General features: G+C 33.3%; 2 protein-coding genes and 1 long non-coding RNA gene across 7 annotated transcripts; 1 reads left to right on the top strand and 2 right to left on the bottom strand.

Moving 5' to 3' along the window:
- The first annotated feature begins 764 nt into the window (after window positions 1–764).
- On the top strand, window positions 765–4,698 carry LOC130462575 (uncharacterized). 5 transcript variants are annotated; one of them, XR_008923106.1, is made up of 5 exons: window positions 765–1,241; window positions 1,722–1,775; window positions 3,034–3,084; window positions 3,157–3,207; window positions 4,237–4,698. XR_008923106.1 is itself a non-coding variant. In XM_056831119.1 (4 exons), exons 1-4 carry the CDS (start codon window positions 1,145–1,147, stop codon window positions 4,516–4,518), a joined length of 504 nt encoding a protein of 167 aa, XP_056687097.1. In that variant the 5' UTR covers window positions 765–1,144; the 3' UTR covers window positions 4,519–4,698. The 5 variants fall into 5 exon arrangements, 2 of the variants coding, with proteins under 2 accessions (XP_056687097.1, XP_056687098.1); XR_008923105.1 differs by having other exon boundaries at window positions 2,973–3,084; XR_008923104.1 differs by having other exon boundaries at window positions 1,722–3,084.
- A 2,415-nt stretch (window positions 4,699–7,113) lies between these two features.
- Window positions 7,114–7,895, bottom strand: LOC110786373 (uncharacterized). Its single transcript, XM_021990919.2, has 2 exons — window positions 7,537–7,895; window positions 7,114–7,341 (listed from the first exon to the last, which is right to left on the bottom strand). Exons 1-2 carry the CDS (start codon window positions 7,828–7,830, stop codon window positions 7,333–7,335), a joined length of 303 nt encoding a protein of 100 aa, XP_021846611.1. The 5' UTR covers window positions 7,831–7,895; the 3' UTR covers window positions 7,114–7,332.
- A 1,646-nt stretch (window positions 7,896–9,541) lies between these two features.
- LOC130462574 (uncharacterized) lies at window positions 9,542–11,662 on the bottom strand. Its single transcript, XR_008923103.1, has 3 exons — window positions 11,553–11,662; window positions 11,214–11,327; window positions 9,542–9,992 (listed from the first exon to the last, which is right to left on the bottom strand). It is a non-coding gene; the product is annotated as an uncharacterized lncRNA (long non-coding RNA).
- Window positions 11,663–18,764: the final 7,102 nt, after the last annotated feature.

The raw sequence follows: 18,764 nt of genomic DNA, 5'->3' as shown, positions 1-18,764 counted from the left end.
CTGCTACAAAGTCAAGGAAAATTTGTAATTATTAATCCAACCTTTGCCCGATTTTCTTTAATTAAGCCTACTTATGCTATATTTCTAAATAATCCAACCTTTATGACCCAACTACTATTATTAAGCCTGGATGACCGGTTACCTGCTACAAAGTCAACGTTAAAAACGTTGACAACCTAAAGTTGATTTCCCTCCTAAAATATTGGACACGTCATCATCACTTGCCACATAAACAAGGATTTCATTTTTTTTTTCAAAAAACCCTTAACCCTTCTCTTCTCTGTACCGTGTTTCAATTCCTGTCTCCTCCATTACTGCTGCTTCAACCACAATTCTACTGGTTTATGACATCATCAACGATTTTCTTGTGGAAATAGGTGACTTCATCCACGTGCATTCAAATTTCGTCTCCAAAATCGTACAATTGAAGGTGAACTTACGAACCTTAGCGTTTTTGTTCCTTTTTTGGTAAGTTTTGAATTTTGGGCTTCCTTGATGGTCAGTTCGTAAAAACCCGAGCTGTTGCAATAATATAGTTTCTTTTTATGTTGTGGGATGTTGGTTATTTTGGTCTTGTTGGAAAATTAGAAAGAAAATAAAAACCTTGAATTTGAAGAAGATCCAGATCCAACAGGCAATTGCTTTACCCCAGCCATCACTACTAGAATTAATGCTTTTAACGACCAATACCTAACGACGGGAGGAAAAAAATTCTCGTTTATAGAGATAACATGTAATTCACGTTAACATAAGTGGCGCGGGTCATTTGAAAAATTTAAAAAGATAAACTGGAGTTACATTTTCACCCTAGTGTTTTCGTTATTGTTCATCTTTAAAAAAGTTTATAAGATTTAACCAAACTCACCGCACACCAAAACGGCAAAACCTAAGTTTTTTCTTCTCTGATTCAAGTTGTGGCGGCGAGGTGGAATCCCGATACCCCAAGCCCAAATTCTTGCCCACCTTTCTTCGACTAAACCACCTTTCGTTCATATCTCCAACCACTAACAACTTCAACCCTTGGGGTAGACGATATTGGTGGTAGAATCGAAATAGGTAGAGGCTTAATTGGTGATGGATCATGTAATGGATTGCGGTTTCGGTGGTGGAATTGGACTGTGTATCGCTTTAATTGGAAGGCTTGATGGTAGGTTTTCTCAATCAGCTCGTTGATATCCTGGCACTCGAGTGGGTGATTCGGCTATGGTACGCAATAGTGGGCCTAGCGGCACAGCTTAATTGTAAGTCTCTTAAGGAACAATTTGTAAGTCAATTTTTTTTGAATCTCGCCCAATCTAATTTACAATTTTAACATTTGTCCTACTTTTGTTTCAATAGCTTTTGTGTGTAATTAGTTAAATAATAATCGATTTTTCTTTTGAAGAGTTCAATTAGTTTTATTGTGGTGGATAATTGTACAATATATGGAAAGTGTTCAACTTTTCATACTATACCAGTATGCAATTAACGTTTTTTTAATAGAAATAGTCCTAGAAATAATTGCAGTTTATCCTCTATACTTGCAATATCTCATATTTGTATTGTCTTTTTTATTTTTAAATTTACATATTCTTAACTATTGGTTATTTTAATCTATTAGCTTGGTTATAAATTGGTAGATTCACATATGTTCTTAATTACAAAATATAGCTTTTTCTCTTTAGTTTCATGATTAGTTGCATGTTTTAGATTCTTCCTACTCAAACATGTTGTTGCTGCAGACCTATTTTAACGTTTCGGTGGTATGGAATTGTTGCGTTCAATATGCTTGATAGGTAATTACCTAGAGTTTGACTATTAACTTGAATGTTTAATACTTTTACTTTTAGCTTCTTAATTATTCATCTCCCTTAGATTATATTATGGATTATTCTATTATGGATTTTGGTATGGGATGTTATACATTGCTGCTATGGTCAAATTGAGATTGTATTGGAAAGTTGTGCATATTTAAGCTGTATACAGAGATTTGGTTGTTACGGAAGGGAAGGGAAGGAAAGTCAGCCTACTTTGAAGTTAGAGAACATTGTTCTAGCAAAATAAACATAACTAAGCTGCAACACCAAAAGGATAACAGAATGATAAGCAAAATCCTGCTACAACCTGATTTAATCAAGAACCAAGGCGGAGTATATGAACAAAGGCAGTCTGAAGACTATGAATGGACAACTGAAATGTAGCAGCATGCTTAAAATCTATATAATAGAATAATAAAAGCCTGACAGCGAGACCGATATGCCTTGACAGTATGCAACTAGCATCACCTACCTAACCTTAGCAATAAAAACTCAAAACACCAAAAGAAAATGAGTGAATGAATGAATTTGATCTGATCATAATTAATCTCAAAGTCTCGCAAAATCTATATAGCCTAATTATGCTTCTATCATTATGGATGCAAATGAATCAATGCATTGTTGTGATTTATGTCTGCTTAGTGGAATTTAATAGTCTCATTGACTCTTTGTTTATGTCCTCGCAACTTCATATGTTATTCCGTGACATCTTTCACTCTGCGTGATTAAACTTTGACATTTCACTCTTTGATTTTTTTTTTTTTTAAATAAAAGCCTCTGCTTGCTGCCTGTTCACGACAATCACTACTATAAATTGGCTTTTTGGAATGCATTTACTACCTATTGCTCAGGCTATTAGAAATGCAATAAATCAGAAATGTAGTTTAGTGTTTTTTTTATCATCCACCTAGTGCCAAGGTTTCTAATATGAGTAATATATTGATTCACTAATGAGCTCGATTGCTATGCAACTACCTTATTATTGTGCAATTACATCGGCATATCAGGTCAACTATTATCTTTGAGACAACTTGGGTGGAATAGCCAAGAAGGTTATAATGGCAGAAACTAGTTATTTCTATGCTTCCTTATTCCTTGTATTTTCCTTTGAGAAACTGAATTAGATGGAGGCTGGGGAAATCATACACATTGACTTTTTATTGATATTTTCTTCAGGAAATCAAGCTATGGGTCTGTTTAATTCATAATTACACGCACTTTCCCTTTTGTGATATAGGCAGGTACTCAGCTTCCAAGTGCCGAGAGGCCCGAGACAACGCAAAAATATGTATGTCCATAATGCTTAATTTTTTTGCCCTTCTATGTGCATGTTATTTATTTTGTTTATGCGATGTCATAGGTAGAACCTCGAGAAACAATGGAAAAGTATCCAACACTTTCTCATGTCGAGGTAACTTCACTTATATATTTTTCTAAAGAAAATTTATATTTAGGTACTTACCTTTTCTGTGAAATGTGAGAAGTCATTGATGCCCCACTCTTTGAGGATCTGATATTCGATTGCCAACCTAAAACCATGCAGACAATTTCTTGTTTATCTTGACATGATTTAAATTATTATGTCTATTTATTACAATAAATGAGCAAGTAGCAGTGATCTTGATTATCTAAGGTGGGGTTTTTCTTTATTCTGTCGAAGTCTGTTACCCAAAAGGCCAAAAACAAACTTCGGCTCTTGATGCCTTAATCTTTATTTACTTAAATAACTAGCAGTAGAAAAGTTAGTTTTCAGCAGCTCTTGATGTCTAAATCCCGATTATTAGAGTATATTTGAGTCTGATTGTTCTCAAATTAGTTTTCAGAATTTTAGTTATTGTAGGAGTATCCTGATTACTAGGAGTACATCAGACTTAGTCCACCCAAAGCTCTTAAATATTTGTCTTTTTGACTCGATAGTCGTTTCTTTAAGAGAGTTCAACAGCATAATACCTAACAAGAACTGGGGCAAACCTCTAGGAATCCCCAACTTCCCTTCAACCCTAATAAATACATCTTGAGTAAATCCAGTTTTCAGAATAAAAAAATACCTACATATGTGAATTAAACTTCATGGACTTCCTTGAATGGTAAAGTGGGTAAAGAATAATGAAGAGAGGACCGAATTGTGTTCCACAGAAAGGGAAATGGGTTTAGATTATGTTCTTACAGATTGTCAAAATAGAATATGTCAAAACTGAATATTGTTGCATGTTGGAACTTAACTAGGAGATTAGAACTTTGACAACGGGCCTTAATTAGAGCCACTCGTGTATGATACTAAATGAGATAGTTATCTATGTTGTAGTAGTAAATTCCGAAAACAATGGAAGAACAACAAACACTTTCCCATGTACAAGTACTTTTTTTCATTTATATCTTTTTTTGTCTTATTTTTACTTTATCATGCCATGATATTTAACTTTTTTGCTTCTTTATATAGGTAGCACAAAAGGAGTTTAAATCGAAGTCTCGTGATCGGGTTTTGGGTTTTGAAGGAGGAATAACACTTAAAGAAAAATCAGGACAACCTAGTAGGGTGGAACTTCAATCTAAGTTGAATGAGGCAAACAAACAAAAGCATGTTCTTACCAATCGCGTGGATACGGTGCAAGAAGAAAACAATGCACTTAAGAGTCGCATGAGCTCAGTTGAAGATGAGCTTAATGAGCTTAACGCTTTGAAGAAGTGTTCTTACAACGCTTTTCAAGAGATGACACTCTAAAAAAGAACACTTCAACTAATTAGATTTTTATTTTTTTCTTTTAGATTAAACAAGAATTATTTATCTTTTAGCTTTTTTTAGAATTTAAAGACAAGGGGATGTGATTTTTGATTCACATAACTTGAAATTCAATTGTCAAAAATCTTTTGAGTAATGAAATTTTCATTGTTTTAATCGATTTATCTATAGTTATGTATATTGTTTTATAGGGAAAATATAGGTGCTTCGAAGAACGCAAATATATTATTATGATTGCAATACTAAAGACATAATAGGTGGTCGTTATTGCCAAAATTCAAATTTTTTTAACCATTGGGAAGGATATTTTACAAGGGATTTTTTGGTCGTTATTGCTTAATTAATCATCGTGAATAAGTATTTAACGACGGAGTACCGTTTCGTCGTTAACGATTAACGACGGATTATCGTTCCGTCGTTAACTTTTAACGATGAAATTGTAACTTCGTTGTTAATAATTAACGACGAATTATGATTTCGTCGTTAATTGTTAACGACGAAACGATAATCCGTCGTTAATGCTTAACGACGAAATCAAAATTCGTCGTTACTAAATCTTAATTATTAACGACGAACATCGTCGTTAAAGCCAATAACGACGGAACCTGTTACAACGAACATCATGACCGTCGTTAAAGGTTTTAACGACGAAAATTAAGGCTTTTAACGACGAAATTGTTCGTCGTTAAATGTCCTTTTTCTAGTAGTGCATAGCAATGGCTGATTATTTTTGATGAACTTCGAATGGAGAGGTATGAGGGATCGACAATGGTGGAGAAGAGGTAGAAGAGAAATAATGGAGAGGAGTGTAGAGATGAAGCAGAAAATTGCAGAGGAGAGAGGAACGAAAATTAAAATAGCAATTAAAGAAAATAAGGGGGAAAAAAAGTGTTATATGCCACGTAAGGGTGAATACCGCCTATAACAGGTTAGTAACTTGTTAGGCTTAATAATAGTAGTTGGGTCATAAATGTTGGATTATTTAGAAATATCGCATAGGTAGGCTTAATTAAAGAAAATCGGGCAAAGGTTGGATTAATAATTACAAATTTTCCAAATCTTTTACCACTTCAAGAAATTGTACCATTAACGACGGAAAATCCTATCGCTAAAGGCCAATAGTGGTGGGATTTCCTGTCGCGAATCCGTCATAAAAGGAGGCCCTCATTGATGAAAAAACCAAACATTCCCTGAAATAGAATCGTGCAATTTGGGTCATACATAAGAATCTAAGATACAATTGGTTGCATACAAAATTTCCTTTTTCAAGGGTTAAACTTGGTTAATTGATCAATCTAGCTAGTCGGGTTTTGATATTGTGATGTTTGAGTCTTGGTCACTCTGACAAAATTAGTAAATTATGAAATGGTCTCACATTTTGTGTGGTTTCATCTTAGAGCAAGCAATGTAGTTTAAATGTTAGTGGTTTCAGAGTTGTAATTATGCATCTCGATCTTTTGTGTTTAAGCTATGTTGATTTGGCGTAAAACTTTTTCAATGAAAATGATTTTTCAAGGAAAAGCACAATTTCGATCTAGTTTTCCTTTGTTTGGTTCATTACAGGAACATTAATAGAAAATGGGAGAAGATGAGAGAAGGTTAATAGCTAGGAAAAATGAAGAGGGATGTAAGGAAGAAAGAGGTTTTTCCGTTCGTTCTTTCTTTCAAATGGAAAAGGTTTGACCGAGCTGAACTCGAATAGTTCATCTGATTTGAACCAATTTTAAGAAAAATAAGTACTAATAAGCAATAAGAATAAGGTGAAGAGAACAAAGCCTCTAATTCTTATGAACCAATCTTTAAATAACACAACCTGTAATATCTACCAAGTAAACATTAATGTCAGCATCGAAATTTTTACGACACTTTGACGGGCGTCAATAACCTTAATCTTTGATTGGTTTATTATTGGTACCACCCCTAAATAAAATATTTTTTCCTCTAAAATGAAATTTCTTTAAGCTAATTTGGACCAATAAAAGACCAGGGTATATGGGTCCTACATACCCCTGAGGTATGTGTATCATCTCCCATTTGGTAACGCAAAGGCTACACATACCCCTGGGGTATGTGGGCTCTTACATACCTTATTCTTTGATTGATTTATTATTGGTACCACTCCTAAATAAAACCTTTTTTCCTCCAAAATGAAATTTCTTTAAGCTAATTTGGACCAATAAAAACCAGGGTATGTAAGTCCTACATATCCCTGGGGTATGTGTATCATCTCCCGCATTAATAATGACTTTGTAACAATAAAGTCTTGTTGTCAACGTCCAAGTTACTGCAAAACTACATGGATTTCCTTGTTATGTTCTCTCTGGACTTGGCAATAAAGACGGGACTTGCTATTTCTTGCTGTTGTGTCAAGAACACATTTCGCTTTCAGAACCTAGCTTGCTTTTTGAGATGCACGTTAAAATGTAATGCAGGTCATTGTTTTAGTTAGACTAATTTCTCAGCTTGAGCTATATATTGCTTGAGAGTTGAGAAGAGAGATATTTGTTTCGTAATGTTCTACTCACTTTCTAGTTTGAGTTAGCATAAGTGCAGTTTCATTCTAGAGACGGGACATAATTTCTTTCTAAAAACCAAAAGCCATGTACTATAACTTCATAAAAAAAAATCCGAAATACATCGCCAAACAAATTACTCCAAGATAGCAAAGTACACATCGTGTCGAATCCTGGCCCGTAATGACTAGCCTATTTTTAGAGGGTAAAGAGGACATTTTATTACACTGATACCATGTTTGCTGTCAATTCTCTGGTTCATGATTCATGCAAGTGTCAACTGTCAGTACCTCTGCAGTACAAAAATGAGACATGAAAGGGCAAGTTAGCTGATAGATTTAAGAAAATTTAGTTTGGACACTCAAAATAAGGAGTATTTTTCGTTCCTTAAAATTCTTTACCCTTACTATTTGCACAGACTTCAATGTAATATTTAACCATTAATATACCCGTGTCAAATTAAGAAGGATAAAAAAAAAACACGTACCGTCCTATCAATGATGTTAGGGTAGTGGTGGTGGTGGTAGCCGGGGATAACATCAGTGGTCACAAACCCCGTTACGACATTTCCGAGTCCGTTACGGGAGGTGTGATGACCAGGAATGACATCAGTCACAATCTTAGTTATGGAATTTCCCAACCTATTGTGGTGGTGGTAGATGCGGTTTCCATATTCGTCAACCCTGTAGTCAGCGACGTAGGCACCATATGGACCGTCACGGACGACCTCTCTCTCAACCTCGTAGTAGTTCTTTCCGTAGGGGCGGTTGATGTATGCCATTAATTGTTGTTGGTTTGCTTAATTTAGGGAGGATTACAAGTATTGATTGAGTGAGGTGCAAATGAGCAAGGTCCATGGTATGCTTAAATAGTGGTGAAAATGGGAATATTTTCATGTTGCATGTTTGAGAGAATCACATTTTCTTGATCAATTTGGAATTGCCATATTGAGTGGTGTTTACTGTTTAGGAGCCAAATGTAGAGCATATAGTATCTTTCATGGATGGTCTCAACTATTTGAGGATGCTTATAATCTTTATAACACCAACTTGATGATCAACTAGTTGTCTTTAATTAACTCTCTTTACTTATTTGTTGTATTATAATTAATTGTTAATAATTTGAGGCCTTGTTCTCTTCACCTGACTTGGTATGATTTATCTATTTTCTGATTTGGTCTGGTTTGACTAGTCTTATATGCACGCGATGCGTGCGAGATTATACACGCGATGGATATATTGTCACAAACCTCTTAAATTGATTGAGAGTACAAAAAAATACTACAGAAAACAAAATGCTACGATTATGAGACTTGATTGTGAGTAAAAATAGAAATTGAGTATAAAAATAAGACTTGATTGCGAGTACAACGACTATTCTGTCTCTTTAGCTTCGACTTGTCACTCGACATTTTGACATCTCTCATTCTGTTCATTTTCGACAGTGTCGCAGCTACAATAATGCTAGGATTATGAGGTCCACTGCAATAGAAAAAGAAAAAAGAACGTCGTTCAATAGAAGGAAAAAAAAAAGAAATTGAGTATAAAAATAATACTTGATTCACAGGAAGATATCAACCAAAGGGATATCAATAGATTGTTACTACTTAATACATATTTCAGAATTCAGAATCGATATGATAAAACATGAATGGTTTAAGTTTAATTAAAACAAAAGATGACATCACGAAATATTAGAAGACCAACTCTAGCACTAAAACAACAAATAATCAATTGAACCAGTGAGCTTAACCATGTTAAAATTGCATTACTCAAACCTAGCCTAATACACTGTCTTCTCATGAACAAAACCACCACCACCACCTACGTTTCCTCAAGCTCTAGAATTAAAAGAACAAATTGCCCAAATTCTTACTCAATCAAACATTAGTAAATTACACGAAGTATATAAAAATTAGCAATCAAAAGTAAGGATGCAGGTAGTCCCACAATATTGCTCCTCCCAATCACTACTGCTCTCTTTCTATAATTTCCATCTCATACCTAAGCAACAACTCAACACAACCGCATGGAACCCAAAAGGTTTATTACCATCGATAAATCTGTTATCAGACCTAAAATTTAAGTTAAACATGTTTTTATGCATTCACAAAGATACTGATTACAAATCATAGGTCTAATTTGGAAAAGACGTGAGATGTATTTTTAATTGTTATATGCGCATTCACAATGATTTAATTTTCCCCAAACTGTAGTTATTGTTTAAATCTACAATAAGAAATACCACATAAACAATGATCCAAAATAGCAATTAAACTGTAGATTTAATCATTTGTACCCGCAGTGTATTAGACTTTACTGTTTATCATTTAAAAATATGCTACGGCCTCTGGTAATTTGGACCAAACTGTAGATTTAAACATGTATCAATGTCTTAGCTACATATCCTAAAGTCCAAATCTTTGGTAACAAAAACAACCTTAAAATAAAGACAACAATAATCAATAAAAATATTGAAACTTTACCTTGAGAAAACCATCAATCAAATCCATCTGATTATTCCTTTCATCAATCAAATCCATCTTTCTTGCAAAAATTTGAGCCTCAACACCATTTAAACCCGTAATATCGTTAATCATACTGTTAGATTGATAATGACAATCATATGGTGAATCCAACCACACCTGATTACTCCTTCCAACCAACAAAACCCATATCAGGATCAGGACCCTTAAAACAATCCAACATAATCTTATGACTAAAACCAAGAGAATTGTTATTATTATTACAATTTAATCGCATCTGATTAATTCTCTGATCCACCAAATTAATCTTTCCCTCCAAAACCTTGACAAAATCCATCAAACCCTCAAACCCTAATCGATCGATAACCTGATCCTCTGTTTCACATCGTTGCGTAGATGAAACACCCACATCTTACTTGTTTTGATGATCTGAAGGCTGCAAATCAGATTTCTAAAACCTAATCAAAAGTAAAACCTCGTTATAAATATGTTTTCAGTTAGTAATGAAAATGCAAAAACGAAAACAAAACAACAATTAAATCCTTAGTTTGTAAAATCGGAGTCGCACAAACAGAACCAAATCCAAAAAAACAACAAAATTGATGCAAAAAAAATAAAAAAATAAAAGGAATTAAAAAAATAAATCGAAGATGAGAGAGAACTAAAGATTTGAGATCTTTGACTCTTTGAGTGAAGGGAGGAGAGAGAAAATATGAGAGTGAAGCGGCGTAGAGTGAACTTTGTGTTTTACGCTGTTGGGTTTGAAAGTTAAAGGGGAAGGGTGTTTTTGTCGTTTACGTGGGGGACACGAAAAGCGTGATTACCAAATTACCAAAAGCATTCATCATCACATCAGATAACCATTCATCAGACAAAGATATTCAAAAGGATTGGCAATAAACCAAGACTGATTATCAGAGTGATTGTCCAACAGAAGGAGTTACTATCGTATCAACATTTTGTCATAGCAATTCTCAACCTCATAGTAACAAAAATAATCCACATAAACACTTTAACACTCAAAATCCCTTATCAAACCTAAGAAAAAAGAGTAATTTAGTTTATTAAGAGCAAATATTAATGAATGTCACATTTGTAGCAAACTAAAATGACACCAGTAATTCAACTCTTAGAGATAGATTAATCTCTCATGACCTTAACATTCTTCCTACCCTTATAACCCCAAAAATTTAGTTCAAAAATTTGGTTCAACAATTTGATCTCATGTCCATTTGAAAGCGATAATGGTTTCCCCGTATACGGAGTAGTTGTAGTCTATAGCCCTGCCTCAGTCAGAACAACAACAATATGCCAATAATATGTATCAATATGCCAATAAATATGTGTCAATATGCCACAATAAATATGTTAATATGCCAATAATATGTGTCTGTTTTACAACACTGAGCCTGAGCTAGTTCATGAATAACAATAGCAATTTCATGTCATGTAGAAAGCGATAACGGACTTGGTTCCTTTCTCGAAACCTAGTAGATTTTCCAAAGCAAAAAGATATGAGTAGCATTAGCAATCATTTTCCCAAAGAAATAGTTCAAAGAACAGGCATACTTTGCTTCAGTTATTGACACTTAAACTTACCCCAGACCATTAATGATTCAAGGCAACGAAACAAAGGAAAAAGATGAATGATAAAAGGCAATGCAAGCAAGATTTTTTACCAAGATAAAGGTGAAAACCTTTGAAACAATTGTTCCACCATCTGCTTCAACTTGCCGGAACTTTGGCCTATTCCGAAATGCACAAACCAAAAGAGTGCAATTGGAATTCCAGTCCTGCTGATGTCCAAATTTCATAGTGATCAGCTAAAAAATCATAAACTCAAAGTAATTGGCGTTTTTTTAAGACATACGCAGATGAGAAAATGAATCAAATTGACCAAATACATGAAGAATTAGAAATAAGAATGTATTTTTTTTCAATTGATTGACAAAAGATTGTATTTTTCAATCAAATTAGCAATTAAACAAAATGGTAAGAGGATATTCATAATTTCATACCTGATGAAGAAGCCATTGCCTCAGTAAAAACTTCACCCAAAAATAATCAACGTGAGGGTTTTGAAACCCTAATTAATCGACCGATGCCGCCTCCTTCTGGTTAATCGAAAATTACACGAAATTGAAATAAGTAAAGCAAAATTGAAACCCTAATTAATCGAAAACAAAAAGTTGGGAAACTTAACAGGTTAGATGATGATGAGGGTTTTGATTTTTGAAGAGATTCAACGTGAAAAGGGCCGACCGATGCCGCCTCCATCTCGATCTCCACCAATTGATGATTAAAAAACCTCAATAACACAAAGATCAAACGAATAAGAACATAAGTTTTAATCCGAATTTACCGAATCTTTGAGAAGAGAATAGAACGGAAAAACGGCGAGTTATCTCACCCGGATCTCCAGAAGATCAGACGTTAATGGTGATGGTGATGGTGATGGCGGTGGCGAAGGCGAGAGGCGGAGGAGAGAGAGTCTGCGTGTGCGGTGAAAGAAACACGAAATATTTAGGGTTTGGAATGGAGGATGGGGTTTGGTGGAAGAGGATTAGAGGAAGAAGATCGAAGAAGATGAAGAGGAAGAGGAAGGAGAGAGAAAACGGGAGGGAGGTTGAGGGAGGTTAGGGACGCCGAAGACCTAGGAGAGAGAAAGAGAGGTATGTGCGAGACTCAGTGAGAGTGTGAGAGTGAAAGGGTGGGGGGGTTTAATTAGGGGGTAATTTCGTCAATTCACAGGGGGACACGAAAAGTTATTTTACTATTATGCCCTCAGCTGTTCCTTTATATAATAGAGATTTAGTATGGTTTGATCCGAGTGTTTTATGTTAGTGATTTTTGCTTTTACTTGTGTGATCTGGTCTAATTTTCCTAGTCTATTCTAATAAACAATAAGAATAAGGTAAAAAGATAAAATTTTAACGTGAAGGTTGGATGTATTTCTCTCATATACTTATTGTATCAGAAAATGCAATTCGGAGTCTCTCGGTCCTTTTGGAGAGACCGCAAATAGCCGGTCATGAGAGTATTAAGCCACATGAATATACTTCCTCCGTTCTTTTTAAATTACACAATTATTTAAGCAAATTTCCCGATGCACGAATTTAAACATTAATATTTCTAATTACGGATAAGAAAAAATTATAAGAATTAAGTTGATATTTAAAAAATATTTATTGAGACGAATGTAAGAAGACCCCACACGATTATATTTTTCCTTAAATGTAAACCACAAAATGAAATCAAAAGAGTTTGTATGAATAGTGTACAAAACCTAATTATGTCATGTAAATAATAACGGAGGAAGTATGACTTTGTTAGCGATTGTTAGCCAAGATTTCTATGAGTCACAATGATCTTGGAAATTCTCCATTTGCAAGCTCAAATTTTTCAGCCACTTGTGCTCAACAATCTATTTTTTAAATTGTTTTTTTTTAATGCAAAGCAAGGATTTGATTTAAGCACCACATAAAAAAGTAGCTACAAAGTTAAGGAGGCACGCATTTCCTCCCTGATTCTATCCATCACAAATCCTGGTGGATTAGCCAAACGATACAAAAAAATTAGGATAGTTTCTCTCAAGACTGTAAAATTAGCTAAATTGTTTGTTGCCTACATAGTAAGCTATCTTTGGAAGGGTTTGGTACCATATCTTCGCAATTATTCTACCACTCTTTCCATCAAAAGTTTAGTACCACATCTTTGCAAATTGCAATGATTCTTTCATCCAATCACTCAATTATCACCAAAGTTAATGCTTTTTTTTTTTTTTTTGTACATGGTGTTGTTTGAAACACACATCATAAAGGTTTTCGGCAACTAATGGTTCACAAGAGTGAAGTTTAGAAAGTTCGTGTAGTTTTCTTTTTAGTTGGTTTGTAAGAGCGATAATAGCGCAGTGGTGGTATGAGGGAAATGATAAATTCAATGAAGAATTTCATTTTTTCCAAGGAAATCAACTGTAAAAAAATGTGAATTTCCTTGGAAGAATTAAAATTTCCCTTGGATTTATCACTTCCCGGTAGTTTGTGTTGTATAAGAGCTCTTAACCCACTTTATGTTTGTAGACCTTTTTTTCTATTAATTTTTGTTTTATTTGCTGCCAACGAGATTGAATTAGACGTGTGGTAAACTAAATTGCTCTTTTATTTTAGGCATAATTCAATATTTTTCACGCGGATTGAGGGATAACTTTTAAATATTTCATTACTGTAAGTGTCATGAAGCGAAAAAATGAAGCCTCGGTGTAAATGCTTTCATGGCTATTGAGAGATCAATCCGTGGACTATGGACCATGGTGCACATAGAGCATGGTGCACCATGTGCACAAAAAGAACACATGTACATAAACAAAAGAACACGACACTACGACAAAAGAACATGCAATATAATGTTTTACTTTTTTGTTATAAAAAATCACAATTTATTAAAAATATAAAAAAAATATATGTCCATGTTCTTTTTACGTAACCATATGTTCTTTTAATTATATACTAATGTTCTTAAGGTGCACCATGCTCTATGTGCACCATGGTCCACCTTCTAAATTGCGTTGAGAGATTGTTAGCCTTTATTTCTAGTGGATTGGTGGTTTTTCCCCCAATTCTCAGGCTTTCCACTGTAAATTTTCTTGTGTTCTTGTTTGACTTTTTGCTTCCCATGGCCTAAAGTGGTATGCATGCATGTACCTTATTTAGATTTTTTGTTACTACTGCTACTAAAATGTTCAATGGTTGTGTGGTTATAATCACTGCAAAAATATGTATCTTTAACAACAACCTAATTACGACGGGTCAAAAATCCCGTCGAAAAGCCTTTTACGACGGGGCTAACAACCAAACAAAGACGGAAACAACCATCGCAATTGTCTTTTACGACGGTTTAACGACGGGATTTTCCATTAACGACGGCCCTCTTTTATGACGGGTTCGCGACAGGAAATCCCGTCATTAATCAACGATTATTGATCTTTAACAACGGGATTTTCCGTCGTTAATGGTACAACTTTTTTATAGTGAATTTTAAGCATGTTTTTTTTATGTATTTCGGTCAGTTAGTAGTGGTTTTGGAGCAAAAGGCAAAGTTTTCAATGGTGCCATTGGTAAATTTAATATTATAGGTGTATTGTATATTGGTAACGGAAATAAAAATTGTTTGCCAAAGAAAAAAATAAGCAAAAGAACGAGGTACATTCATTATCATTACGCTTCATAAAGCAGGATAGGCGGTCATCATAACAAGGTATTGCAAGTTTGCAATGCTAGCTAAATTATACTTCCTCCATTTTTTTTTCACTTGCAATACTTTTTTAAAATGAAACATCAAAATACTTGTAACGCATCTAGCTATACTATTATTAAATCTCCAAGGCAAATCATGTCATGTCGCCATGTGTCACCTTCTTTAAACATGACAAGGCGCCACATCAACAATGACATGGAGGATGTGATTTTTCTATATTGATAGATAAAATGTTATTGTTAGGGTTTGAACATGGAACCAACAAGAAATATAGTAGAAAGCTTACCATCTTAGCTATTATTTATGCATTTTAACTCTATGTAAATATATTTAAGTGGCATAGGATTAGTGTACGTGTATTTATGCTATTTTTTCACACGGTTTATGTTATTAATTTTCTAATTCCACCACATAGTGATTGCAAGAAAAATAATTTTGTTACCATTATTGAAAATGGTTTTGAATAATGGTTGTATTTTTAATTTGTCCATTTTCTATATATAATAGAACACGTTTTTCCATTAATTAGTCAATAATTGTGTTAGCATATGTGGATCATAACATATACACAAAACATTTGTTAGATATTGGACATGATTTACAAATACTAATTCACAACCCAAAAAGAGAAGAACACTATTACTGAAAATTGATACGTACTACATACAATACATCTCATCCAACTAAAATAAACGACCTCCGAATAATTATTAAAAAGAAGGTCAAACTCGCATACGCAACACATGTAAACAATGCTTAAAAATTTTGTATATTATCCAACATTGTAATCGGGCGCATCGCCCGGAGCACGCACTAGTTATAAATGAAAAATTATTTTGTTCCAATGACATTTATACATTACTTTACTCTCTTTATTAAATTGTAACCTGACACCCATAATGAAATTTTGCATTTGCACCTCGTAATAAAGCAGTGCGCGAAAAATTTTACGTGGCAACTACTCCACCCGTCTCTTTTTGTTTTTTTTACGATTCGTATTTTTCACGCGTTTTAACGATTAATTATTGTGCATTGAGATTGCACTATTTTTTTATTTAAACAAGACAAATTGCGCTTATTTATAATGTTCTTACTTTTATCAAAATTCTGATATTGGGAAAATGAGAAAAATTTAATGTATTAATAAAAAGTGTGAGAGATAGAATTAAATTGGTTAATATAATCGTTGAACACAAATTTTAATAGAATATGAAAGCATTTATGTGATAATATAAAAAGAAATGCAAAGAATATTTTTGGACAGCAAAAAAGAAAAACGTAAATAGCAAAAAAAAATAAAGGGAATATATAGAAACTGAGGATGTATTAATCCCGGTCAACCTGCTCAGCCAATAGGGTCACAGCCTCTCGGGAAAGGTATAAATATGTTACGGAGTACTTCCTCCGTCTCTTTTTGTTTTTTACGTTTTCCTTTTTGGGTATTTCAAAATGTTCTTTACATTTCCTTTTATATTCTCACATAAATAACTTAGTATTCTATCAAAATTTATGTCCAATTATTATTTTAACCAATTAAATTCATTGGGTCATTTAATCTCTCACACTTTTCCATTGGGACATTAAATTTTTCTCATTTCCCAATATCAGATTTTTGATAAAAGTGAATTTTTTATAAATAAACATAATTTATCTTGTTTAAATAAAAAAATTGAGGAATCTCGATGCAAATTAATTAATCGTTAAAACGCGTGAAAAATAACAAACGTAAAAAATAAAAAGAGACGGAGAGAGTAGGTTTGAAGGTCAATATAAGGGATTTTTTTTTTTTTTAGTTGACAAGAAGGGAAATTTATAGTCTGACACAAAAAAGACATAATCCGTACCGTACCCCTTGGTCGTAAACTCGGAACGAATCTATGGCTTCCACTGGAAATTCAAAGGTCGAAAGAATAATAAGCTAAGGGAGGTTGCATGAAAGAATCATGACATTTATGAATAAGAGCCAATTAAAACCATTTCGTATATGTAGGTATAAAAGTATGAATGTTATCTGTCATTGGCGTGATTGGTCGTGACTTAACTACGAAGAATAACTAGTATTTGGACCCATGCAATACACGGAAACATTTGTAAAGTTATACGAACTTGCATTAGTCAAAATACAATAACTTTAGGTATTATGATCTTTTAAATTATATGTGCGTCTCCGTAAATTTTTGCTTAGTGTAACACACAAATATATAAATACATAGAACCACGTTTTGTATATGTTAAGATTATTACTAAATTAATCTAAAAATATTTAGAAGGAATCATCAAAGATGGTGATAACGTAACATATAGTATACACAAATTCTTATTTACATGAGGTGTACGATAAATATTGTACACCGAAGTTAAAGTTGACGTAAAATGCTTAAAAGTCACCATTATATAGGTAAAAGTTATCTACTTTTTAGTAATAAAAATTTTCATTTTAATAAAAAATATTTATTCAAAATCACTAATAATGTATAAAATTAATCATTTAACACTTTAAAATGTTTATCTATTAACTTTTTTTGTAATAGTATAAAAGTTAGAGAAAACTGAGTAAAAGTTAGAGAAAATTAGATTAAAGTTATGTTGGTGCACAATAAATTTATTGTACAACTTGTGCACGCAAGACCTTTTGTATAATATAATGTCTATAGCAAAATAAACCGATAATAAAATAATCATAATAAATTGACGAAATTTCAAACTTAGCTATAGGAAGAAAAAAAACACATAAAGTAAAACACACATACCTCTGAACATGTAGATGATATAGAGTTGATTGTGTAAGATATATAACAAAATGATTGTTAGTCAATTTATAAGGATTGCATGGAACATGAGAGGTTGATGAATAAGATGTTTAGTTTCTTATGATTTATTTTTAGTAAATAATTTAAAACACTATTAAGTACTAATGTTTATTGTTATGGTGATGGTACTAATAACAATTTAAGTTAGCTCATTAAGTTTTGATTTTTATTTTTTGTGTGGGAAGTCTTTTCGGTTTTTCCTCTTTTAATACAATTAAGTACACATTAATATTGATGTCTTTTGATCGAGTTTTCTCTATTTTAATTAACAAAAAATAAATAAATTGATGAGGTGATGAGTTGATGACACATGTCTCATTATCATCTATGGTTTTAGTTTTTAAATACTACTAGGTATAGATTTATGTCATGTCACGTCATGTCATCCCAAAAGGTATAAGGTCATAGGCCGAATGAACAAATTTCATTTATTAGATAAGTCGCCACAAACTTAGTTGCCCAATTTGGTTGATGCTTGTTGAACAGTACTAGAGTAACGATGACGAACTACTTCGTCCATCTGAATTTAGTCAATAGTCATCACGTTATCAGTTTAAATTACACTTTCACTATAACTATCTATCTCAAATCCAAAGTATAGATCAACTTGCCAACGACCTAGTTAAGTTATTTCGCATCAAGAAATTTATACTATGCTTCGTATTACATTTTAGATAATTTTATGAAGGATCTTCTTCTAATGTTTTGCCTAGGGCTCAAAACATGGCAGGACCAGGACCGAATTGTCATATGTATGTTAGTACTCCGTATTACTTGTAAAATACTCCCTCCGTATTTATTTAAGAGATACACTTGGCCGGGCACGAGTATTAAGAAAAAGAATTGAATGAAACAAAGTAATAAAACAATTGGGGTTGGTTGGATATTTTAATAAGTAAAACAAATGAGGACCATGTCATTTTAGGGGTTGGGGTGGAGATAGGGTGTAGATAGATTATTTAATTAGATGGCGGAGTTGATAATTAAGTTATTAAAAATGACAAGTATATCTCTTAAATAAATACGGCCGGAAAAGAGAAGTGTATTCCTTAAATAAATACAGAGGGACTGAGGGAGTAGGACCTTAAGTCAATAAGGTCCGAATCCTGACATGCGATCACTTTATTTTTCCGGGGTGCAATTTCATTCTACTTAGACAGGATATAA

This window comes from Spinacia oleracea, chromosome 6, assembly GCF_020520425.1.
Source record: "Spinacia oleracea cultivar Varoflay chromosome 6, BTI_SOV_V1, whole genome shotgun sequence".
Lineage (NCBI taxonomy): Eukaryota > Viridiplantae > Streptophyta > Magnoliopsida > Caryophyllales > Amaranthaceae > Spinacia > Spinacia oleracea.
The sequence above is the reverse complement of the archived record's forward strand: the minus strand, read 5'-3'. Positions and strand labels throughout refer to the sequence as shown.